The sequence below is a fragment of the Rhinolophus sinicus genome, linkage group LG02 (genome assembly GCF_036562045.2).
Source record: "Rhinolophus sinicus isolate RSC01 linkage group LG02, ASM3656204v1, whole genome shotgun sequence".
NCBI lineage: Eukaryota > Metazoa > Chordata > Mammalia > Chiroptera > Rhinolophidae > Rhinolophus > Rhinolophus sinicus.
In genome coordinates, this window is record NC_133752.1 from 181114818 (window position 1) to 181142338 (window position 27521).

The window sequence follows — 27521 nt, forward strand, 5'->3', positions numbered from 1 at the left end:
AGTGCCTACAAACACGCCTCGCTTATTTTCCTTCCTTTCAGGGCTAGCATTTGGGGAAAGAAAGGCTGCGGCTATTCTTCGGTGGATCAGTGTCCTGAGATTGAGACGGGCCCAGCGCGGGTCCTCGCAGCTGGCGTGCAACTTGGTCCGTTCGTAGGCGACCCACCACGAGGCGAAAGGCTTCTTAAGCAGGGGAGGGAGAGGAAACAGCGCACAAAAGCAATACGACTTGTCCCTTATCAGCGTCCAAGGGGAAGGGTGGAGAAAAGAGAAACAGAAACGAGCCCAACGCCGAGGATCCCGCCCGAGAGGCTTTTAAACTGCGTTTCTACAACCTCTCGCAGGGCGCCGCGGCTAATGGAACCCGCGCGAGGCGTCCCGCCAATCGCCGCCGCGCTTCCTCCCGCCGCCGGCCAATGGCGGCGCGTGTTCTTGGGGCGTGGGCGAAGCAGGCTGCTCTCCTTGGCTGTAGTGTGTGGGTTGGGGTTGGTGCGGGCTCCTAGCTTGGCTGCACTTGGTCCGTAGTTCGGCTCCGGGGGCTTTTGTGTCCGGCTTGTGCTTTGCTTTGTGTGTGCGAGTTTTTTTTTTGTTTTTGCTCCGCGGTGTTGGTCCAGGGCGGGAGCCCTGAGGCTCGGAGGCGGCAGCGCGGCCCCCCCGCCCCCCACCGCTGGGCTAGGAGCGAGCGCGCCGGCGTGAGCGGCGGGTGTGAGAGCAGCGGGGAAGGGGATACGTCGCCGAGATGCCGGAGTTCCTGGAAGACCCTTCGGTCCTGACGAAAGAGAAGTTGAAGAGTGAGTTGGTGGCCAACAATGTGACGCTCCCGGCCGGGGAGCAGCGCAAAGACGTGTACGTGCAGCTGTACCTGCAGCACCTCACGGCGCGCAACCGACCGCCGCTCGCCGCCGGCGCCAACAGCAAGGGGCCCCCGGACTTCTCCAGCGACGAGGAACGCGAGCCCACCCCGGTCCTTGGCTCCGGGGCCGCCGCCGCGGGCCGCAGCCGAGCCACCGTCGGCAGGGTAAGGACGCTCGGCCGGGGCCACAAAAGCGGGCGGTTAGCGGTTGTCGTGCCCCGCGCGCTCGTAGTCCTCCCTCCTTGGCGCCCCCTCGGGCCTCCTCGGCGGCGGGGCTGTTCCTGTCCTCACTAGGTGGCTGGCCTCTGGGTCTGCCAGCGCTGGATTCGGGCCCTTGGTCGCGGGCTTGCAGGCTTTGGAAGGGGAGGGCGCTGGAGAGAGGAGAGTCCCAAAGTTGGGGACGCAGGGCTGGTGTCTTTGCCGTGTGTGTGTGTGTGGTAGGTGTGAAGTTGGCGTGTGCTCTGAGGTTGAGCGTGGGTGACGGGCTCACGCGGGTGGTTGGGTGTTCCTTGATCTGCGGCTGCCAGGAGTGTGTATTTGGACTGGGACTTCGAGCCCTTTTTGAAAGCGCTAAGGAGGGGTTAGCCCGAAACTGCTATAGGTTACGTTGGCGTGTTTTCCCGCTTTCTTAACCGAAATGACTAGTTAACCGAGTCTCAGAGCGCTCCCTGGAGGGCAGTTTGTGCATACTAATTTCTAACCAAAATTTGAAATAAATTCCCGCCTTTTTATGTTTTTTTTTTTATGTGGAGGGCTTTTTGAACCGTTTATGTTTTTCTTGTTTGCGTTATTCTTTTTCACGACAGGCCATCTTTTCGCGGGGCAGCGTTACTGTAAATTAAAATGAGCGTTTAAAAATACTCGTTAAGCGGTTTTCATTGAGGCCGAAATATTTGAAAATTCTACTTTCTAGAGGCTTGGGTTTTTGGATATTTTTCCTTTTTGGTAAATTTTGCATGAGGAAAGGGAAAGGTTCAGAATCAGGAGAAAGGTTTATTTCATGACATTTTGATATGTCGGTATCGAAATTTGGACTCTCTAATCCCGGGTAAATCTCAAATTGGCTCCAGCTAATTAATATTTTGTTTGACAATAGTTTGGTTTTTTTGTTCTGTGTGTTCCTGTATGCTATTTTATTGCTGTGAAACTGCATAGTTACCAGACTTCAAATCCTAACAAAATGCAAAAAGTAAGTGGTGTAACGTACAATGAATGCTTTGTAAAACAATGTAGACTTTGGAGTTGTTGCTACTGATTACTAGTATAACTCAAAACCAAAAAGTACTGCTGCTTTCAAAGTTATGTTGTTTAACTTTAGTTGTTAAAAGTCTGTCTGATATCCTTTCTGGACTACCTAGGTGGAAATGAAAGATGTAATAGATACATATCAACTTAATTAAATCTTAGCCTGGGCTTTAGAGAATTTTAAAAGTTACGTTTTAATTTCGTGCCTGGCACATAGTAGTGCCAAATAAATATTTGTTCAATAAATAAAAGGCCACCCGCACCTTACTGATCCTGATGTCTTGTTTTTTGTGGATTTAAAGCAAGCCACTTTTGATGTCCCTTCAATAACTGCCACTTATTTGCATTCTCCTCCCCTTCTTTTGTGTTTTTTTTGTCACCTAAGGGAATACATTTGATGAGTGCTGGAAACTTTTTAAGTGGCTTAGAATTTGTTTTCATTGTTTGCAGTGGATCAATGGACAGCAAAGATTCATTGCACTTCTGAACAAGAAACCTTTTTTTCAATTTGTGTAATTTCCAAGGCTGTGCAATGTGTGCTGATGTAAGCAAGCCTTTTTCAGTTCAAGAAAATAAATGTTTACAAATATTAAAAAAAAAATAAAGCCCCTTGATTGCTCCATAATAAACAGAAATTTACTTTTGAAGTAAAGCATACCCTTTGTTTTTCCCCAAATCCCTCTTGAAGTAATTTTCAAGCTATTTCAGTAAAGATTTGGTTGAAAGTGAAATGTTTTCCATTTACATTAGCACATTTTAAAAAAGCAGATCTTCTGTAGAAACCTATGTTAGTCTTATGTGCATACGTTTTATTTTTCAGCCATGAAAGTATTTGGTTGTATGTTTATAATAGGATTATTCATTCTTATTTTGATGTTGATTCATTTTCGACAGAAACATCGATCTTGGTTTTGATGTTTTTCCTTCAGCAACTTTTTAAGAGTATGTTCCAATCCACCCAGTGTTCTTTGGGTTGTAAGAAGACCTGAGTGTAAAAATTTTAAATTTTAATTCAGTTATCCAACATTTTTTAGTTTCTACCACATGCTCTTAACTACTGGATATGGATTTCTGCAAACCCCACCCACCACCATTATAACTTAATAGCTTTTCTTGTATGATAATTGATCATGTTTATTACTCATCTCAACAAATTTCCCATGTCATCCAAGATGTTTAGCACTACGCAAATAAGCTGAGTGAAAGGAATTAACCTTTTAAGAGAACCTGTTCCGTCCAGTGGCATGCTAAACCCTTTAAAATCTCATCTAATATTTTGATACATGTAGAGAAAAATTATTTCATAGCCATAGATTTAAGTCTTATCTACCTTGAGTGTTTAAAACTCAAAAATGTGTACCCTTGGCTAGGCTCAATGGTGTCAACAATTTGAAAAAGTTAATAGTAGTTGGTCAGTAGCATCATTTTCTGTTTTAAAGCACATTAAATAAAAGTGAGTTATAATTTAACTTAGGAGTGTGATAGACGTTTTATCAGGCATAGGAAAAATATCTTGAATTTATAAGAAAAGAACCTAAGGCATTTATAGTAATAAATTCTCTAGAACATTCCTTTTATGTATATATTTTATGTTCTAGTTATTGCTGGTATACCATGTATAATAACTATAGATTCACTTTTCTTAGAGTGTATTTATTTATAATCTAGGAGAAAGCCAAATTATGTTTGAAAGTTACAGATAATGCAAATTTTTTAGATGGGTGAATTTTTGACATTTTAAAACAAATCAAATATTAATGTAGATTTGTCAAAGGCATAGAATATACCTTCTATTTAAACATGGGTTTATGAGGAATGTTTTCAATTAAAGGAGAGTTTTATTTCATTCATTGCTGTGGTCTTTTAAATTCATTTGGTATAATATGACAAAAAATACTTTGCATATTCAAAATTTGGTTTTGGTTTTTAGCTTTCTTATTTCTAAGCTTTTTATTTTATGCATTTTTGGTGATACCAGTTATTTTAGATGTTGAGATTATCTAGATTATCGACACAAAATAAACATTTAGAGTTGGCAATCTGCCTTTTCCTTCCAAGGTGCAAAGCAGTGTAGCTATTTGGAATCCAGTGGAGCATAACATTCTTGAATGGTTTAATCTTGTGAATTACGAATTCTTAACAGAAAATATTTAAAGGCATGGAACAAAACAGAAAAAGTTAATGTTAATGATGTAAATGTTAATTAAATCATGAATTGGCCATCATACTCTACAGTAAGGTGTTAAGTGTATAGGTTATAGATTCAGATTCCGGATCTGCCACTTACTGGCCTTGAAAAATGAACAGTGCCCATCAGCTGCTCAATTTTCGTTTGGAAAATAGTAATAATCTAATAGCTACTTAATTAGATGAGGATTACGGTAGATCGCATTTGTGGTAGTGTGTAGTTCTTTTTTGTTTTTAATGTCAAAACAGTACTACAGTGATAGCATAATACATTCTTCAGAACCGGATGAGTTAAATTTGTAAAAGTGATGTGTACATAAAGTCTATTCAGATGTTACTATATAGCATAGTATGCAGATTGCCTGAGCTAGCTGTGCAACTTTTGACTTCAGTTTCCTCCCTTGTAAAATGGGAATATTAGTAGCTATCTCAGGATTTTTAGGATTCAGTAAGTTAATACACATAAGGGACTTAGAATATAACTTGGTACATAATAAGTGCTCACTAGAATCTATTTTATAACAATAATTATTGTTATACTTCAGCATCTTTGCTACTAATGGTAGAGGTTAAGAAATAAGAGTAGCTCATAGGTGGTATTATAACTGTTGGATTTTAAAGTTAAAAAATATTAGATGTAATCTGGTCATTGGGAATAAACTAGAGAACAGTGTCTGGCACATAGTAGGTACTGAGTATTTTTGACTGAATGAAACAAGAAATTACATGATTTACTTAAAGGAATAGCTTTCTGGAGGGAGGAATCCGTACAATTAATGGTTCCTTCCTTATTGAAACTGCTGGCTTGATAATTATTTGTGCCACACTTCCTGTCACCCAATTTTTATTCTTATTAAATTTGATATTTCATCAAATGGCATTACTTTCCTGGGACTTTTCTCCCTACAAATTAAAAATAAAAATCAAGTAGTTGAACCCCTGCTCTATTTGACTTACCTTATTCCGATTTATTGACCTTGTAAGATTACTTGGTATATCTGTAGTTTTTCATTATTTTATGAAAACATAGAGTTGGTTTTCTGCTTTGATTTGATAAGCCTTTGTTGTTAATAAGAAATGGACTTTAAAAAATAAGTGGCTTTTCCCTTACCAGATGGCACTTTCATTCATTTATTCATTCAACAAAACATCTGTCGGATGCCTATTCCTGTGTCAGGCATTCTTTATTTTAGGTGCTTGGGATACAAATATGAATATGACAGGACTCTTGCTTTTTGCCATCTCCTTAAATGCTGCATCCAGAATTACCTGAGATACACATTAAAATGCAGATTCTCAGGCCCAAGATTAGGACTCACAATGGGGTAAGACTTTTTAAAACAGATAACTTTTCCAGAAGTTTTGATAAGAAACAAGACTTAGGGACTATTGCTCAAGTAGTTCACCATCTGGAAAAGATAAAGCATTTATACAAATAACTAATAAAAAGTAGGTTGAATATGGTGAGTGCCAAAGAAAGTTTTCTTGAAAACTTCAGGCTGGTGCAAGAAGTTGAAATTCCTCTATGTTTGGTTGATAATTAGAGTTTGAACATTCTTCTGGTGCGAAGGGATTATCTACAAGTAATTTGCTTGGTTTTTCCGTTGAGTTTTTCTTTCCAATCTGTCCAACATGTTTTGGAAAATTGAAACATTTCACTTACATTGGGATTAGGCTGATTAAAGAAGTCTTTTCTCTAAAGAATCTAAGGCTTTAATATATAGAACTCTTAGACTCTAGGCAACTGTTTTGATAGCAAGGTATGGGTTGCTTCAGGATTTGAGCCTGTGGATCTTAGATGAGTGCGATATGTTTAATAAAGCCTTCTGAAAGTACCATCACTAACTTTTCACAGCCATATTTTAATTATATTAAAGATTTCTCTTAAATTGACATCATTCTTATTAGCAGCTATCTTTAAAAAATAATTTCTCAGTCTTTTCTGATGAAGTATTTTAAATTTGTAGTTGGTTAAACAAATTTTAATGCATGGTCAATATAGTGCCTGATTTCCCATGCCCCCTTCCCATCCCCCCACTCCCCAGCATCACTGGAAAGTAAGCAGTCTATACAACTTTATGATTTTTGCCATTTTGCATAAAATATTCCTAGTATTGACTCTTCTTCCTTAAATGGTAATTTGGGCCTAAATTGGCTTTGATATTTATGGCCATTATTTAAACGGCCTGTTATGTTCAGTGTTTAGTCATTTGTAGAGCTGTTTGCCACAAACCTGAAAGGTACCCATACTTTTGCTCCCTTTTCCTGTTTAACCTTGGAAGTTTATATAGTTCTTTATCCAGTAGATACCTGCCATTGTTTACATTTTAAAAACTTTCTTTAATTTTTCTCAAAGCTTGTTTCATGTTCTTTTAATAATAGTAGTGTTACCCCTTATCTGTGGTTTCATTTACCCTCGGTCAACCAGTCTGTAAATATTAAATGAAAAATTCCAGAAATAAACAATACATGAGTTTTAAATTGTGCGCTGTTCTGAGTAATGTGACAAAATCTTGCTCTGTCCAGCTCCGTCCTACTCAGGACTTTCATTACAGTATATTGTTACTGGTGTTCTATTTTACTAGTTGCTGTTAATCTCTTATTGTGCCAAATTTACAAACTTTATGGTAGGTACATATGTATAGTTAAAAACATAATATATGTATGGTTTAGTACTATCCACAGTTTCAGACATCCACTAGGAATCTTAGGACATACCCCCTCGGATAAGGAGGGGCAGCTACTGTATTCTTAATGAAAAGGTCATGTAGAACTAAGTGTGGCAGCAAAGCTGTATTAGAGGTGATATATCTGACTTCCTTTATGGGTCAAAAACTAGCTTCTAAAGTCACCACATTATGAGAGAATATTCATTTGGGCTTCATAAATTCTAATATGCTTGTTTAAAAGAAATCATTTTTATACATAGCTAAGAATAAACCTTTATGGTAAAGTCTTAAACTCCTAAGTTAATTTAAACTTTTAAATATTATTGGAAGAAGCCAGTAGTAAATTGTTTTTACAGTTATATGAATGAAAATGTTTAAATCCAGTCTATTTGCTTGTTTGAATTTTTTATGCCATCACCTCCTTTTTAGACAGATTAGCCAACAACTGACTATTTTAACAGTAATGTCTAAAATTTGAGTTACTTGCTTGGCTATTAGGTTTTTGTAATTATAACCAAATTTAGAAAATGTCTCCAAACAGTGAATCACTTTTAATTTAATCAAATTGCCAAGGCTTAATATAACTAAATCAACTTGAAGGAGAATTTCCATGTTTATTGAATATAGTGTTACTTACATAGTAAGTTAATTTTTAAATTCTTGTGGAAATGATAACTGGACTTTACTTACAGAAAGCCACCAGGAAAACTGATAAACCCAGACCAGAAGATAAAGATGATGTCGATGTAACAGAACTCACTAATGAAGACCTTCTGGATCAGCTTGTGAAATATGGAGTGAATCCTGGTCCTATTGTGGGTAAGATGATAAAATGTGAAATATCTTTTCTATGGAGCAGAACCCATCGTTTTTCCTTCTTGCCTAGCAGTTAAGTTTGGGTTCCCAGGGCCAGTCAGTTGTTAAACATATATATGACCAAGAACTTAGGTTTCTTAACTATAAATTAGGGAAATAAAATGGGAGAATTGAACTAGAATCTCCAAGCTTGCCTCTGTTGTTGAGATGGTTTCATATGGTGCTCATATCACACTACCTGGTGAGACACGTGAGTCTTATATGTGAGTTGAGGAAAATCTGAGGTAACATAGCTGTCCAAATTCATTCAAATAAGTAAGTTAGTGACAGACTTTTTACAATAACTCAAGTTACTCAGTTCCCAGCATAGTACCCATTTTCAGTTACTAAAAGTACATTTTAAAAAGTCTTGAGTTGATTGGAATTCAAGAATGATATCCTAAGAAACAAACTAAAAAGAAAACTTGGAACTAAATACACTGGATTTCCATCATTTGGTTACTTTTGGTGATTTTGCAAGTCTGATTATGCCTTAATTTTGGAGGATCTTGGCAATAACCTCAAGATAAGGAAGGTCTATGTACTGTTTTGATCTTCTGAGTGAGTTGCGTAAAAGTTTGAACACTGGAGATTTGTCGTTCTGTTTTTTCCTATAGGCGTAAATGGACTTAGAATGTTGTCTAAATTCTTTTATTTAATACACAATTTCTAAATAGATGATTAAAAGTCTGTTAATATAATTACCAGCAGACTTTTAATATCCATTTTAAATTTAAATTTCATTTAAAATTCCAAAAGGGAGATGCTGAAAAATGTATATTATTACGTATAATTATTACATTAAATTACATGTTGGTATACCAGTTGTTCATTTTTCCCCCCAGCTATATTGAGATATAACTGACAAACAAAAGTTGTATATATTTAAGGTGTACAACTTGATGTTTTGATATTCATAAAATTGTGAAATGATCACCCGTAATCAAGTTAATTAACATATCCATCACCTAACAGTTTTTAGTTTTCTTTTGTGTATGTGGTGAGAGCACTTAAGATCTGCCTTCTTAGCAAATTTCAAGTATGTAATACAATATTGTTAACCATGACCTATGTTATACATCAGATTTCCAGAACTTATTCATCTTGCATAACTGGAATTTTGTACCCTCTGACCCTCTTAATCATGTGAAATATATTTAATTTTTTAAAATGTCGTTTATAGGACTTTTCCCATAATTGAATGGCTATTTATAGGCGTATTAATATCTTAGAGTTGTAGGGTTTTAATCATAGTAATTCAGAGGAATGCAATCTGTTAATAACAATTTTCTGTAAAGGCAAATACTGTTATTTTGTATTGGAGAAAACAGGCAAAGTCCAAAGCTTTTCACCCCAAAATACTCAGTTGTACATAGCTCTTCAGTATGTGGTCTAGTAAGACCTGTATCAATCTACTATGTAGTCCATGCTATAAAAGAATCATTGTTGTAATTATGTATTAAAATACCAGAAAAACACCTTTTTATAAAAGAATTTGCACATATTATTTTTAAGCACTTAAATTTTGGACGGAAAGAGTGAAAGTTACATTTTAATGTTGCTAAAGATAATGTCTGAGTTGTATCTTACATTAGGCGATACAACTACTAAAGCAAGTTCTGCCTTAACAGGAACAACCAGGAAGCTATATGAGAAAAAATTGTTGAAACTGAGGGAACAAGGAACAGAATCAAGATCTTCTACTCCTTTGCCAACAATTTCTTCTTCAGCAGAAAATACAAGACAGAATGGAAGTAATGACTCTGACAGATACAGTGACAACGAGGAAGGTAAAATTTTAAATGATGTTAATTAAATGTATGTGATTTTTTTCAGATTCATAAGATAAAGTAATCATGATGAAGACAAAATTTTAAATATTACCAAGATATATGTAGTTTTTGTTCATATCATTAGAGTAATTCTCCACATAATTTGATTTATAAATACCTTTTGTTGAGAATTTTAAGAAACAAAAGTACAAATGTCTAATTTTGTGTCATCTAAAATTACCATCTACCTTTATCTTTTTTCCTTCAAATACCATTTTTCTAAAATAAAGTATTGAAAATAAAGACAAAGTTCCCCCTCTTACCCCTTTCCAACTATCATCTCCATAGAAGCAACCACTGTCGTTAATTTGATGTTTATCTTTTCAGCCTATTTTTAAATACTTTTTCATATGCATTTATCTAATACATGGTATTATTTTGTACTTTAAAAGATCTATATAAATGATATGCTAAACTTGTCACTTTTTTATTATCAAGATCTCATTGATTTATTACATCTTTTTTATTCCTTGTAAGTAATACATAGCAGTAGTATTTACATATGGCACGTTTTATCCTTCTGTATTGATAGGCATTGAAATTTGTAGTTTTTGTTGGATAATATGATTTCAAAGCAACTTGAAAGCAAATATTTTGACATATTTTAGTTGACTATTTTAAGCAATTTTGACCATGATATTTAAATATTTTTGAAAATAGTGCAAGAAATAAATGAGCTTTTAAAATTTAAGAAAAAGTTGGTATTTATAAATGTTTAATTCATGTGAAATGTTTATTTATTTCATGAATTTGACCCAAATTGCTTATATCTCCATAAGCATTGCATGCCAGGGCACAGCCTGTCAAATTGGTTTTTCAGAATATGAAATATAGTCTTTTCCTTCAACAGCACTATGTTAGCAAGGAGGCAAAGAATAAAATCAGCTTAAACACAAGTAATGCTTAAACTTCCTGCCTCTTTTGCCTCTACAGGAAAGAAGAAAGAACACAAGAAAGTGAAGTCCACTAGGGATTTTGTTCCTTTTTCTGAACTTCCAACTACTCCCTCTGGTGGATTTTTTCAGGGTATTTCTTTTCCTGACATCTCCCCCCGTCCTCCTTTGGGCAGGACTGAACTACAGGCAGCTAAGAAAGTACATACATCTAAGGGATACCCACCTAGGGAACCTCTTATTGCCACAACCTTGCCTGGCAGGGAACAGATGCATAAGTTAGCCTCTGGAGGGAATTTGTTTATTTCCTCCAAGTCTAGCCATGATAGGTGTTTAGAGAAAAGTTCTTCGACGTCTTCTCAGCATGAACTCGCTGCCCTGTTGGTCTCTGCTGCAGCTTCTCCTTCACTGATTAAAGAAACCACCACTACTTGTTATAAAGATGTAGTAGAAAATATTTACCCTGGAGAGAAAAGTGGAAGTCAACCAGTATGTACTGAGAGGTCCCAGGGTTCAGATCAGTCGATTCTCTCCAGTAAAAGGAAAACACTAGAAGAGTCTGAGAGATCACAAGTAATTTCTCCACCACTTGCTCAGGCAATCAGAGATTATGTCAATTCTCTGTTGGTCCAGGGTGGGGTAAGCAATTTGCCTGGGACTTCTAACTCTGCACCCCCACTGGATGTAGAAAACATATGGAAGAGAATTGATCAGTCTAATTTTCAAGAAACTAGATCCCTGTCTCCTCCACGAAAATTGCCTAGACTCAATAAAAAGTCAGAGGAGGAAAAGGATTCGGGTTCCTTTGTGGCATTTCAAAATACAGGTGGATCTGAATTAATGTCTTCTTTTGCCAAAACTGTTGTCTCTCACTCACTTGCTACCTTAGGCATAGAAGTGTCTAAGCAATCACAGCATGATAAAACAGATGCCCCAGAACTATCTTTTCCTTTCCACGGATCTATTTTGAAAGTAATTAAAGAGGAGTGGCAGCAAATTGACAGGCAACTGCCTTCACTGGCATGCAAGTATCCGATTTCTTCCAAAGAGGCAACACAGATATTATCAGTTCCAAAAGTAGATGATGAAATCCTGGGGTTTATTTCCGAAGCCACTCCACCAGCAGATACTCAGGCAGCTTCCACTGATAAACAGTTGGACTTAGCACTTCGTAGAACATATGAAGCTGCCGCATCAGCGTTGCAGATTGCAACCCATACTGCCTTTGTAGTTCGGGCTATGCAGGCAGACATTAGTCAGGCTGCACAAATTCTTAGCTCAGATCCTAGTCATGTGCACCAAGCCCTTGGGATTCTGAGCAAAACACATGATGCAGCCTCATTTCTTTGTGATGCTGCATTTGATGAAGTAAAGATGGCTGCCCAAATCATGGGCTCTTCCACTTTCGGTCGCCGTTATCTCTGGCTGAAGGACTGCAAAATTAATCCAGCTTCTAAGAATAAGCTGGCTGTGACTCCCTTTAAAGGTGGAACATTATTTGGAGGAGAAGTTCACAAAGTAGTTAAAAAGCGTGGAAATAAACACTAATAAAATTAAAAATAAAGATATCTATCTTTGATATGAGGAACTTAGCAGATTTTCTAGGCATTTCAAGTACTTGTTTCCCCAAATTTTCTTTTAAGGTCTTTTTAGTCTCCAGATGGGGGTTTAGCCATCAAATTATAGTTTAAAAGTAATTGCCTACATAGAAATGTCCCTTTTTTTGAAGTTGCACAGATAGCCTGATAAAAATAATTTAAAGCTTTCTCGATTTCACATTTTTATCTCAAATAGTTCACTCTTTCCTATTTTATACTCTTCAAAACTAAGAAAATACCATTTACTAGAGTATATGTAGACTCTTCACTGGTCTAAATATCTTTTCACTTGCTAGAACTTTTCTGTATTTTTCTTTTATGTTCTCACTTTGTTTTTTACTTATGTCTTTAGTATCATTCATAATATTCTAGATCATTGCAACTCACGGTGTCAGTCTACAAACTGTTACTGATCCACAGATAAGATAAGCATACACCAGAATTTTAATCTAGAGACCCTTTTTAGATCAATGACAGGGTTTATTTATGTGGTAAAATTTTATTGATAGAGAAAACTGCTGATTTATATTCTGTTGTAAGTGCCTCATTTCTTCATGGACTGGTAGCAAACAGTTTGTGGACCACTCTGAGAAATCCTGCTCCAGACCATAATATTCAAGGATAGTGCATTCTCACCATCACTGTAGTTTGTCAGGTGACCTAGACACTGGAACGATGGGGCTTTTTTTTAAAAAGTAATACTTTCAAGGTATGTTGTCATTCATAGGCTTAGTCAAAATTCTAAAAGCAAATTTAAGTTAGTTTTTTTAAAAAAGTCATAAGAAATCATACTATATCCCAGTGTCTGTGTGTCTATATAAAACAGTATATTATCCTGTGTTTTCATTTCTATGATTGTAAGATGAGAGAGTCTAACTGTAGAGGCATTTGATAATCGAATTTCTTTGTGTTTTTATGGAAATAGTATTAAATATAAGCAAAATATGCTCCCTTTGGTACTTTTAGCCATATTCTTAGACTACACATGTCCATCTTTGCAGCTTTGTGGGAGTAATTTTATTTGTTATTTGTCTTGTGAAATGTACATGTATACATGTACCTACTAAGTGCTATGTGATTTTAAAATGTATTACTGTAGAATGCTTCTGCAAATTCAATAAAGTTGTTAAATTTGAAGTTCTGTGTGGTCTCCAGAAACATGTTGTATGTGTGTTTTATTCTTGGAGTTGCAACAAGTTAGATATTTGTGGATGAACATCCCTTTATCATTTCATCATTGAAACTCACTTGACATTTCAACGGTGTAGTTGAAAATATTCTAAATATTGTTTTTTACTCTCTGAGCACTATGTTTTCATTGGCTGTTGGAATTTTAAAATTTTAAGAGGAATTAATCTGTAACCTGATACAGATTTTGTTTAGTTTCTGTTTAACTACTATTGGGTTCTTATGATGCTTTCTAATTCTTAGAATCTCACTTAACAAAGCTTAAGATTTTATAATGCTAAGTATCTATTTCAACATAGGTATATTTATAGGTTTATTATTAGGAGCACTGGGAAGTGGGGTTGACACCTTAATCCTAAGTAAAGATTGAACTATTTGAATATCATGGTACAAATCACTGTTCATTTGGGGGAAGCTTGTAAGTAGATCCTGGACTGACCAGTACTAGAGTTAGCAAGACACATGACTATTTTGACTACTTTTTAGTATAACTGCATTGAATTAATGCAAAACTAAGCTTTTATTTAAGAATTGATTCCATTTCTATCTCTGACAAGAAAGTCTAGAAGTTTTGATAACAGGTTTTAGAAGTAACAACTGACACTAATTTTGCTATAGGATGTTAAATGGCTGCAAAAATGTAGAAGTTAACTAAAATTTACATCAGTCTTTTAATATATCCAGCTCTAAATAGTGATAAAATCAAGACATGGGAATGGAATTTTGAAGCCTATGAAAAGATATATGAGTTAGGTTAATAACCATCATGGTGATATGCTAAATAATATATATGCACTAGCTTTGGTTCAAGGAAATGTTAATCTTACTTGTATTATGGGGAGGGGACAAAGAACTAGCCTGTGATTTGTTGTACTTTTCTGCCAATAAGATTCCTCCTTACCTCCTCAGCTGTACCCAGGTTTTTTATAATCACATCAAAAAAGAAGGGAGGAGAGACTTAAACTGCAATTACATATTAATGTTCTTGCGTTAACTTTGTTATAAGCCTGGTACCGTATAGGTTTTTTCCCCATAAAACTCCCTATAGCTTTTTCCTTTTCATATTCCAAATTTTAATTTAAAAACTAATCTTTGTACTGTATGGACAATAGAATGGTAACAACTGTATATTTTAATGTTCTCTTCCCACATCTAAATTTTTTTTAGTGAAAAGTCTCCATGGGAACAGTTTGAATTTACTTTTATGTTTCAGGCTTTTGTCCTAGAAAAAGGAAAGGAGAATAAATAGGAAGTAGTGATCAGATTAAAGAGTGGGGGAGATAAATAGAAATGGAATAAAATAAGAATGGGAAATAAAAATTTTAAAGATAAATTGTGGTTAAGCAGTTTTGGTATGTTGAGGTAACTAATATCAATAGACAAACTTGTTTTACATATTAACGTGCCTAAAACCAACATTCCAAAATAATGTTAAGACGATTATAGTTTATTGTGTTTCGAAGAGTAATGGTTTCTCTGATGTTATTTGCAGACTCTAAAATAGAGCTCAAGCTTGAGAAGAGAGAACCACTAAAGGGCAGAGCAAAGACTCCAGTAACACTCAAGCAAAGAAGAGTTGAGCAAAATCAGGTATATTTAGTTTTATGATCACTGTGTTTAGGTATAAGTAATCTCCAGACAACACTAATTTGCCTGTGTGCTAGCCTTTGGTTAATAGTTGACACCCAGATTCCAGCGTACTCAATAAAGTGTTCATTCCATTGTTCATCAAATAGCATTAGAAATCTAAAGTTTCTGTTTTTTTTTTTTTGTCAGTAGTGTAGCCTGTGCAAAAATGTTTAATGTCTCATTTGTGTTTGATTCTGTGCTAAGCATAGTTCAAGCCAGTCATCCTGTTTTTTAAGAGAAGTATTTTTTTTGACCATATCTTCTTTTTTTTTTAATTTTTTTTTTTCAATTATAGCTAACATTAAATATTAGTTTAAAATGTATAGCATAGTGGTTAGACATTTATATAATTTACAAAGTGATCCTCGCTTTATAAGTTTAGTACTCACCTGGCACCATACATAGGTATTACCATATCATTGACTACATTCCCTATGCTTTACTTGACATCCCCATGACTATTTTGTAACTATCAATATGTACTTCTTAATCCCTTCACCTTTTTCTCCCAGTGCCCAACCCCCTCCCATCTGGCAACCATCAGTTTGTTCTCTGGATCTATGAATCTGTTTCTGTTTTGTTTGTTCATTTTGTTCTTTAGATTCTTCATAAGTGATATCATATGGTATTTGTCTTTCTAAGAGAAGTATTTTAAAAGATGGAAATGCCTATGCAATTCTGATACAATCTTTTTAAAAGACGGGAAGAGTGTTATATTTGTGTTTTTCTAGATTTCTGACTTTACTTTTACTTTTGCCTGTGTTCTGTGACTTTTCCCTCAACTCTGGAGCTAGTCTGACCCTAAGACTACACTGTTTTCTTTCCTTATTCTAGATGAAAATTTACTTTTTTTATTGTGGGTGAGGCAAAATGCAATTAATACAGGACGTAGGAAAATTTGGGGAAGGACACTGAAATAGATAAGCATGGAGAATTTTGGCCCAGAGTATGAAGGCAAGATGCTAGAGTGCTAGCAAGAAAGTGTGACTGGTCAGATAATAGGTTAAAATGAGGGAGGAAGGATGGTATGAAAGGTAGTTTAAGGGGTAATTGAGTTGAGGAATCTAAACTGAGCAATAGGATGGTCAAAGGAGAGTAGATTTAGGAAACAACAGGCAGAATTAGGCAATAGCCTTATTATACAAAATTTAAAAAGGTAGAAAAGTGGAGGGAAGAGTTTAATAACCCTCCAGTCATAGAGCCTCAACAGTTTTATTTCATCTTTACCTGCACCCTCCAGCTTTTAAAAATCCTTTTAGTTTTGTTTTCCTTTTTCCTGGATTATAATAAAGCAAATCTGATATATCATTTCATACATTAAAATGTCAGTATTTCGATGTATATCTCTAAAAGATAGCTGTTTGTATACACATACACGCGTAATGCCACTATCACACCTAATAAAATTGATAGTTTTCATATCTGTGTTCAAATTCCTCCAGTTTCAGAAATGTTCCTTATGATTAAATTATTCAAGTCAGGATCCAAACTTCACATATTATTTGTTTTATATTGTTTTATCCCTTGACTCTGTAGCTTTTTCGGGTATAATTGTTTCCTCTCCACTCATTTGGTGAAGAAACCAGGTCAGTTCGCCGCAGAATTACCCACATTTTGGGTTTTGCAGATTGCTTCTTCAAGTGTCATTGAATTTGCTCTTCTATACCCTATATTTCCTGTCTAGGAGTGAGACTTATTTAGGGCTATGCAGTAGACCTTTCTGTGATGAAGGAAATGTTTTGTAACTGTTGTCCATTGTGGTAGCCACTGGCCACATTTGGGTATTGAATACTTGGAATGTGGTCAGTGTGGCTGAGAAATTTAAATTTAAATTTTATTTAACTTAAATTGCCACATGTGGCTAGTAGCTACCACACGGATTAGAGGGTCGGTTAGATTCAGGTTCAGTTTCTTAGACAAGAATGTTTCATAAAAGGTGTGGCCTTCATAACTGCATCACTTCAGGAGGCAAATGATGTCCTTTTGGAGATGCTAGAATTAATTAGTAATGGGTTCAAATGTTGAAAGCCTAATCCATCCATTATAAAGTTCCACGTCACCCTTTCATTTAATGGTAATGACAGCAATTTATGATTATTACCCAGACCCATTGTTTTATTTGAGGTTTGTAAGATGGTGATTTTTCTCATTCTCTCATTCCTTTACATTTATAACTGGAATTCTTTTATAAAGAACTTTTCCTCATGAACTGCTTAGTTACCATGAAATAAAATTCATACAAGAGAGCCAGGATAAATGCTTGCTTCTTGCCTTTTATTTGCCACTTTTCAAGTTAAAGTGCCCTAGTCACTTTGAAAGGTGATAAATACTTTTTTTTTTTACTGGTGTGATTTTTATATATTTGATTTATGATCAGTTGCAGTCATTCTTCATGTTCAAACTGTGCCATCTTTAGCCACTGGGAATTACTGAGTTGGTTCCTGTATCCTTTTCTTGACCCCATTTGTCTTTCTCATTTTCTGGCACAGTAAAATGGCCCATGCTCATTAAAATTTCCTGCCTATTATCATATCGGCCATTTTTCTTAAGAACTCTAATCCTTGTAATAGAAAATATTATTTGGAGGCTACCTACAATCTGGATGCTAGGTTGTTCATTCTTACTGGGTTGTCATTGCTTCTAGGCCTTTTCAGTAGGTAGAGCTAGGAGTACTTATTTTTTAGAAAGAGAAAATAAATCATGAATTCATCAAATTTATGAATTCAGGCCTATTTAACTTCTTTTATATTTGTATCTTTTTTCTCTTACGCTGAATATCTTAAAGTCACTTGAAATAATTTTTTCTTGTTCATTTATTATTATTGAGGACATGTGTATGATTTTATTTAGGTAAAATAGATTGATTCAGAAATCTGGCTTCTATCTTTGTTCTTCCCATCCACCAGTAATCATTTTTATTAAGTTTTGGTTAGCAATTTGTTTCTTTTTGAAAATGTAGGTAACTACATAGATTTATATATTATTTATATACCTCCTCTTTAGATGAAAGGCAGCATACATTGTACATTTCTTTTTGTCTTATCTACACACATACCCTGGAATTCACTTCATGACAGAATATAGTACAGCCTTCTTCCTCATTGCTTTGTACCACTGCGTTATATAGTGCATTTTATGGATGTACTGTAATTTAGTCAGCCACTTTCTTTTTGGTGAATATATGGATTGTTTTCAGTTATATGCTAGCTTGTAAAATGCAAAAAAGAACCAACGAATAGCCTTCTACATGTATCATGTAATATTTTAGCCAGTTTATCTTCAGGAAATCTAGAAGTGAAAATGCTGGGTAATTTTGCTAGATGTTACCAAATTCCTCTGCATAATACTTGTAGTTGAAGCATTTTGCATTCTCACCAGCAATGTATGAGTACCTATCTCTAACGGAGGAATATGGCCCTGCTTTTTAAAAAATTAATACAAATAACTATATTGGTCACGTTTTACTTAAATTGATAGTTCTTTAGAGTAAGATGGCTTTTAATTAACCTATTTCCTTTTATAACCTAGTTTTGTGTAAATTTTTTGTTTATAGCTTGTATTTTTACTCACGGGTTTATAGCCTCCTTTAATATCTCAGCTTCTGCATTGTCACATTCCTCAACTGCCTAGTGTTTTCTGAATAATTTTTTACCTGATAGCTTATCGAAAGGTACTGTAAGAAGGTTTTTGTTTCTTCCACCTGTTTGTCTCTATGATAAATTCAGGACTTTTGTAGAACATCTTGCTCAAAATAGATGACCCTCCAATTCTTATTTTGGATTTTGGCCACAGAACATATAGCAATCACATTAACTACTAATTTTACATAGCAGTGTATTTCTTTGCCATTGGTAATTGTTTGGTCCATCTTGCTAAGAAGTTATAACACTGAATTGTAATTTTATTATTTTTTAATTTTTTTTTTCTCAAAGTCACTTGTTTATAGTGGATTCTGATAGAAAAAAATTTTTTGTATCTTCAGAATATCTTTTCTGGTTGTGTGAAGGGTTGTCAATTAGCTTTCTGTGAAGATGAGTAATTCTAAATTAGATAATGAAAATAAAGAACTAATAGAATTGGTTGCTAGTCCTCAACTAAAGAATTTAATAAACCTGAACAAAAGAAAGTATAAATGACTTATAGGGAAAAGTGTCCTTCCCACTTCTATTCTTCAGTATTCCTACAGGTAACCAATGAGTTTCTTGTGTTTCCTTCCATGGAAGAAAATAAAGAATCGTTAAATGGAGCTTGGCCCTTTTTTATTAACCATAATAGTTTCAACAGATATTTGATAAAGTCTTTTATGAAGAGATTATTTCAATTATATATTTTAAAAAACGTAACATGGAAAACCCTGGAATTTGGTCAATAACGAATTTTAAGGAAAAAGGATGTTTTTTCTCCCCGACCTCCCTACCTTTATGGACAAAGGTAAAACATCTGGTCTTTATTTTGTATCAGTTGCATAACTGATAACTTTATTAGAACTTTCAAGCAATGTAGTTTTTAATTCTTTGAAGAGTTTTAAAATAGTATATACTGATAATACCAGATAGACTATCAAACCGGAATATTTTTTAAATCTAATTTTTATTGGCATTGAGCAGTTGATTATTAAAGAGGAAGTAGTGTTGAAAGTAGTTTAAAACAATACTTGGCTTTGAGATGCCTCAGAGTCAGTTATATTATCTTAAGCCAGTTGTTCTCAACTCTGGCTGCACATTAGGATCCCCTCAGGAACTATAAAAATGTACCGTGCCCAGACCCTTCTAGATTCTGACTTGGTTAGTCTAAGGCGGGACTGAGGGCATTTGACATATTTTGAAAAGCTGCCCGAATGATACTGTGCTGCCAGGTTTGACACTAGAACTATTGTTTCCCTCTATTCAAATAATCAGGAATTTAGCTCTTAAGTATTTGTTACATATAATTTGTTCCCAGATTTGTCTTTTGACTAACATTAAGTGTGCGTTCAGCAAATATGTCCTAATTAACAGCAGGAAAAGGAACCCAGAGGTTCTATTGTGAGTCAAAAGGAAATTACAGAATCAGTTCTATGAGATTGTACCCTGTGCGGTTTTGGCAGTAATATTTCCAGCCAAATAAGCATACTTACTGGATGACTGCTCTTGTCCAGTGTGAGAGTAAAATATATGTCTTTGAAATTAATAGACACTGACTTGGATATAAAAAAACATCCGTTACCTAAATAAAATATTAGCTTGAAAGCAAAAGTGACAATAAAAGCGCACTCTAGTATACTACTAATCATTGATGGCTGTTTTCTAGTGAAAAGGATTTAAAAGTATCATTTGGTAATAGTGGCATCAAAGTTGAATAACTTCCTACTTGGAATGCAGACCTTCAGGCTCCACCTTAGAGCTACTGCATCAGAATCTGCATTTTAACAAAAGCTTCAGGTGACTGGTACACAAATTTCAGTTTGAGAAGACTAGTCTAACGGTTTCAATCTGTTATATATAGGGCCTGCTAACTTAATATTTTTTTAATGAGGAAAAATCACTCGGCTTTTCAGGAAGAAATGAATCTGGGACTGGAAGGTCACCAGTGGTTTGTCACTTGCCTTTCTGTAGTGAGGAGTGGGTAGCACTGAGCTTTGGCAGTGACATTCTAGGCTTGCATGTTTGTGAAAGAAATGACCCCTAGGTTTTTGTTGCTGCTCAATTTTAATATCTGTTTCTAAGAAGAGTGACACCTGAGACTTGTTAAGTTCAGACGGCTGTGTATAGATAATAATTTAAACTGATTCTATTTAAATAATCCTAACCGCACGAAAATAATGTTTAATCTATTTTAACAATTATAAAATTTGTATTTTGTTTTAAAAGGAAACTGACTTGTAACAGATGACTTCCTTGTAAGTCAAAGAAAGTCATGCTCAGCCTTTTTGTTGAGACAGCTAAAGAGATGCAGCTGTAATGCTGGAGCCAAATAGCAAACAGCAGTCACAGAAGGAGCAAGTGATAAACTGAAGTGCCTCCCCCCCTCGTTTTTATTATAATTGCAAGCTATATAGTTGGACTCTAGTGTATTTTTACTGTATACTAAGTATTTTCTGATACCTACATATCCGTTCAATCGATACATACTGAAATATATAGAGGGCATAGCATTGTTTGCAAATGCTGGCATTTGGCGACTTCATGGCTTCTCAGTGTGCTAATAAGGCCATTATTAAGGTGTTTGATGTTAGAATATGACTTTTTAATGTGTCAATGCTTAAATAGAGCTATACTCAAGCTGGACTAACTGAAACTGAATGGACAAGTGGATCTTCAAAAGGCGGACCTCTGCAGGCATTAACTAGGGAATCCACAAGAGGGTCGAGAAGAACTCCGAGGAAAAGGGTGATGCAAGGCTTATTGCTTAGAATTGGGTTTTCAGATTGGTAGGGTTTTAGTGGTTATTTTATATTTATTGTTTTTGTTTTGTTTTCAAACTAACAGGTGGATACTTCAGAACATTTTCGTATAGATGGTGCAATAATTTCAGAGAGTACTCCCATAGCTGAAACTATAATGGCTTCAAGCAACGAAACTTTAGTAAATATGTTTCATAAACTATACAAGTGGTTTTCTTTGTAAATTACCCTTTAATTAGAATTGGGGAGGTGGTGAATTTTGGCAGATCTCAAATTTTCATGTTTTTAAATATTTAAACTCATTTTCCCCACATAATTCTGAATTTTAGAATTTTTCAGTATAGCCTATATATATAAATTTAATTCATTGTACAAGAATCTTAAGTATTGTAAGGACACTGTTTTGCTAAAATAATTAATGAATGATAAGACTTCACATGTGAACCAGGCAATATGTTCATTTCTGGGTCCTTTTGCCTAAATTTTTATTAAGGAAGTTTCAAATATTACAGAAATATCTTTTTCTTTTTTTCACATTTCTTTGTTATGTTTGGATAATTCTGAGTCTGAATAATTTGAATCTTGGCAGGTTGTCAATAGGGTGACTGGAAATTTCAAGCATGCAGCTTCTATTCTGCCAATCACTGAATTCTCAGACATACCCCGAAGAACACCAAAGAAACCATTGACAAGAGCTGAAGTAAATGAATAAAATTTAGATCGATGTTATCATTGATCTTTTAAAGAGGAAATATTTTTATTTGGCTTTGGAGTGGGAGGGAGCAGAACTTCTTTATGGGGTGGTGTGGGTTTGGGTGTGTGTATATGCATATATTATTTTAAGGACATACCTTTATTAGTGACAGAGAAAGTAACTAATATGACATGCTAATACTATCTTCTTGCTACTCTGTGCCTCTTAAGCTCCAGTTTCTAAGGGAGTGGTCATTTGTGTGCTGCTTGTAACATGTTCTCTTTGTTACGGATGTGAGCTGAACGGGTATCTGGGCTATAGGGGAGGCTGTACTATCTTTCACTGAAAGGTCAAATAATGGGACTTTAAAGTGTCTGTATGATGCTTCACTTGATTAACTCACGTATAATTAAGCTTTAAAGTACTAACTGCATGATGCATTATAGTTTTAATGAATCTGCCAAAGGTTATTTTGATCTGGGTATAAAGGTAAACACAGCAAAACAATTGGGTTAAAAATATATATTTATGTTTTTTAAGTTAGGAAGATTAGATTGACTCTGGTTAAAGACATACTAAAATTTGTTAAAGATCCATGCTAATTTGATATCTTCTATATTTGATCATTTTATTACAAAATTCTTAATAAAGGAAGACGCAATATACTCTTAATGTTAATGAAAAGCATGAGAAATCTAGTGGGGGAACTTATACTGCCATATTAGCTGCACTGAATTTTTGGGTTTTGCCTTTACCTTATTTGAATGTGTGGCGATTTTTCCCCCCTCCCCCATTATCACATTAACATATCTTTACCTTGAAGAAATTTGAAGAGCCTTAGAAATGTGTGGATACTTAGGTGATAATGAATTTAGAAATGGCAGTTATAAAAGCTGGGATAGATAAAGTGCATTCTATTCTCTGAAACTTTTATTTAAAAATATACTTTAATTGTTGCACCTTTATACTAAATTTTAACTGTTGTTTGTTTCTTATTAGGTGGGAGAAAAAGAGGAAAGAAGAATAGAAAGGGATATTCTTAAAGAAATGTTTCCCTTTGAAGCATCTACACCTACAGGAATTAGGTATTCAGATACATTGAAACAAATATTAGTATATTCTATTGGGACATTTTTTATTTATTCACTTATTTTTTCCCACTTTATTGCAGTATAATTTACACATGAAAATTTTACATGTTTAGGGTATATACAACATGATTATTTAATATATAAATGGGAATTTTAATTGTTAACTCTTCACAAAGTTATACCTGTGTTCTCAGAATCAAACTGTTCTTTTGGGTGTGATTTAATTCTCCCTAGCCACCGGTTCCTATTGTGGAAAGTTGAGTCAGGTGGTTTTTGTTTGTTTGTTTTTAACACTTTGTAAGCGGGCATTTTCCTGCCAAATCGCGTCGTAACATGGGGCTTTTTTGACATTTTCTCGCCAAAATTAGACTTTCCGTAAAATATTCATATCTTTCGATCTATTTGATATTTTTCTATGAAACTTTCAGTGTTTTAGTTTAAAAAGAGGTCTCTATTTATTTACTTTGCAAAATTTTTGCCGGTTCCAACTAGAGGCGATATGACGAATTTACTCGTTTCCCACAAACTATGTGTTAAGTAACACTTTTTTCCTCTGTATTTATACATATAATTTGGTCATTGATTAGAAAGTATAGGTAAAAATCATCCAAAGTCTTACAAATTAGAAATATTAGCTGTTAACGTTTTTGGTATATGTCTCCATGTACTCAAATACAGAGATATGTTCAGTATTATTATCTTTTAATTTTTAGTAAGTTTTTCTTATAAAAGTGATACATATACAATTCAGAATCCCTATTCCACCATCTTGACCAGAATTTGAGTCAGTTTCAAAATTAACTTTCTTAAGCTGAAGGATTGTAAGTCATTTATCGACTATTTAATTCCTATTTTTAAATCTACACAGAAACCTAGAAGTAAGAAGGAAATCATTGTTCTCCCTGAGAGTTTCTCTTTTCTGATTGAAAAGACTGTAGATACTTGTTGAATTATTTCCGGACTAAAGGAATCACAGCAAAACTACCTTATTTCTTTCCTCTTATCTCCCAAATATATTAGTCTTTAAGAAGGCAAGTTTAGTGAATATTTATCAATGTTCTGAATATTATTTTCTAATAAAAGATATGCATCTAACTTTTTAAATGGAAAACATATAGAAGTTTTATATAGGTTGACAAACTTCACTCTTTATATGTGACAACTTTCTACTGTTTACCTCAAGGAATGTTTTTGGAATTAGGAGTAGTAATTACATATTCTTTATCTAACTCATGACTTTATCTAAAATCAATTTTTCTCTTTCCCCTTTCACTCCTAACAGTGCTAGTTGCCGCAGACCAATCAAAGGGGCTGCAGGCCGACCATTAGAACTCAGTGATTTCAGGATGGAGGAATCTTTTTCATCTAAATATATTCCTAAATATGTTCCCTTGGCAGATGTCAAGTCAGAAAAAACAAAAAAGGGACGCTTCATTCCCATGTGGATAAAAATTTTGCTGTTTGTTGTCATGGCCATTTTTTTGTTTTTGGTCTATCAAGCTATGGAAACCAACCAACGAAATCCGTTCTATAAATTTGTTCGTGATAACCATACAGATGCCAACTAAATAATGTCTCTCGTGGCACACTCACCTTGGTCTCCTATTTTTAATAATTATTAAAAAAAAAAAAAAAGCATTTGTGTACACTTGTTGACTCAAGAGCTAAAAATAATGTGATTTCACCTCAACAAATGTATTCCATTGAAATGCAGACAAGATATATAAATGGACTTCATTTAAATGTTTTGGACTTCGGACTAGTAGGAGATCACTTCGTGCCATATGAATAATCTTTTTTAGCTTTGGAACTTTTTTGTAGGCTTTATTTTTTTAATGTGGACATCTTATTTCATTTTTGAGAAAAATGTATATTGTTTTTGTGTATTTTGGGAAACAAGAAGGGCAAAACATGGCAGTGTAATGTGAAGCAACACATTTAAATACTTTGAATTCTTACAGAAAAGATTTTAAGAATTATTGTTTGCTGAATAAAAACTTTTGAGATATATGAAACAAAATTCAGTAAAGGAAAAAGTAATGGGGTTGTACTTTTTGTAACTGCAACCAAGTTTAATGGTGTTTATGGGGAAAAGTACGGCAATAATCTCTTCTGTAACTTTTAATGGTAACATTATTGTTGTAGCCCTATTGTACTCACTTTTTAAAAGATTTCTAGTATCATGGATGTTCTACTTCAGTAAGACCCATTTAAATACTGTTGATTTTTAGCAGGGATCTTTTAGTGTAACATACACATTTTAGAGAACTGTTAGCTGGCTGTATATGTTTTTAAAAGCTGTTTAGCTAGCTATAAGGCTATAATTGGAAATCTGTACTTTTTATTTACAGCAAAACATTTTGTCAAACCAATTTGCTACCAAAATATTTTTTAGATAAATAAGTGTGTGTCTCTTTAGAAGTAGGAAACGTTAAACACTGGTGTTAAGTTCCATTTGAATTTGTATTACATTGTCTTCTGTTACCAAAAACAAATTTTGCCAAGTTTTTTTGCCCTCTATTTCCCAACCTAATTTGATTTAAAAGTGCAAAAGATATATGCTTTTAAATTACATAGTAAACTTTTCTTGGATACACAGTAGTTAGTACATAAATTTGTAAACTCTGAATATGAGGTGGGCATTATGATTTTTGTATACCCTTGAAGTGGCTAACTTTATCTTTGTGGTTGATTTATTTTATTTTTTAACTAAAACTTACCTCATGTATAACCTGGTTAAGTAAAATGGTAGGTAATTGAAGAAATTTCAATAGAATCAAGTAAAACAAAAACTTTAATAAATTGTTTCAATTTTACAGTCTTTGACCATAAAGCACACAAAAAATGTAAGTTATTTTGAAATATCATCTGAAATAAAAGGATAATTTTAAAAAATGAAAAAGCTACAGATGTGTATTTAGACCAGCACACTGATTTGAATTAGTCCCATTCTGGTATTTAGCTTTTAGATAGTTTGTAGACATTTTTTACCTAATTGGCAATTTACCAGATGTTTGTAAGCCTGGTCCTGCAGGGGGAGTGAGAAACATACTCCCAGGTCAGAAATGTTTGCCTCTCTGAGTAAAAGTGTTTCTTTGAGATGAGCCACAGTGGGGGCACTGTTTACTCAACTTTTCCTCTGTAAGGTAATAGTCTATTTTTACTTTCTTTTTAAACTTTCCCATTTTGTTTTCAATCTTTTAATTAAAAATTGTGAGAAGTTGCATTTAATGTTTTAAAACGTGGGACAATAAATCACTCTTAATATGTATATAAAATCAATTTTCTAATAGGAAAGGTATGGTCCAAAATAGGAAAAGTAGGACAAGGTAAAACGTAATCTTTTTTTTTTTTTTAATGTGTATTTGGTCTTTGTCTGTGTCTGTTTTATTCCATTAGAATGAATGTGTCCTTGATGTAAATGCAAAGCATTTCTTTCTGATTAAATTGTAGATGTAGACTTTACAATATAATTCAACAATAAAAAGTAATTAACCGCTAGTTTTGTCATTGCAATAAATGGTTTTTAGATAGCACAGACTGAGATTTCCTGATAACATTTCTTATGTAATATTTCTGGATTGTTGTTTTAGTTCTCATTTCAGTATACTCCTTTATGTTTTGCTTCTAATCATTGTAATCAGGTCCTTGTTTATTCATACGTAAGTGATATATAGCCATTATACTTGCAGCATGGTGTAGGGAAGCTCACAGAGGCAGCTCTCCCACCCTACAGTATGGTAACTACTACTTTTCAGTCTCTCCCTCCCCATCTGTTGTACTGTCTTAGTACTTTTCTTTGGCACTTATGATTGTTAGTCTTGCTTAGAGATGAAGCAAAGATGTTGCTAGGTATATTTATCAGGGAGCTGTGGTTACAAGGATGAGAGTGCCTTTATCTCTTCATCATTCATGCATCCCCCCAAAGGTGATTTTGTTTAAACTAGTGATTCTCATGTAATACATACACTATTATAATTAATTAAAAAGCATCAAAAGCTTAAGATAACAATAAACTGTTTTATGGCATGCTTACTATGTGCCAGATCATGTTCTATGCACTTGATTTATTGACTCACTTAATCCTCATAATGATCCTGTGAAGAAGGTTTTTTCTTACTACAAATCAGGAAAATGATGCCCAAAGGGGTTAAGGAACTTGCCCAAGTTTTCACAGCTGGGAAATGATGGGTCTGGTTACATATGCTGTGGCAGAGGGGACCGGGAAAATGAACATTCTGTTCATACTCTCCACTAGTTCTCATATTCAGCCTTGCTCCTTCCATGACTTTGGTGGGGTGTCTAGGTTCCAAACCTCTTCAGGAGTTAAGGTTCACTTCTAGTTTAATCTTTCTCTGTAGCCATTTAAGTTTGAGCCTACTTTAGCTTTGTTAATTCATTTTCT

General features: G+C 34.6%; 1 protein-coding gene across 7 annotated transcripts; it reads left to right on the plus strand.

The window, feature by feature from the left end:
• Window positions 1-27166, plus strand: TMPO (thymopoietin). Of its 7 annotated transcripts, XM_074326185.1 has the most exons (10): window positions 156-1018; window positions 7647-7773; window positions 9441-9599; window positions 10575-10667; window positions 14813-14910; window positions 21198-21317; window positions 21417-21512; window positions 21921-22031; window positions 23025-23110; window positions 24399-27166. In XM_074326185.1, exons 1-10 carry the CDS (start codon window positions 740-742, stop codon window positions 24682-24684), a joined length of 1455 nt encoding a protein of 484 aa, XP_074182286.1. In that variant the 5' UTR covers window positions 156-739; the 3' UTR covers window positions 24685-27166. The 7 variants fall into 7 exon arrangements, with proteins under 7 accessions (XP_019587698.1, XP_019587699.1, XP_074182286.1 ...); XM_019732140.2 differs by lacking the exon at window positions 10575-10667 and having other exon boundaries at window positions 94-1018; XM_074326186.1 differs by lacking the exons at window positions 21198-21317; window positions 21417-21512 and having other exon boundaries at window positions 334-1018.
• Window positions 27167-27521: the final 355 nt, after the last annotated feature.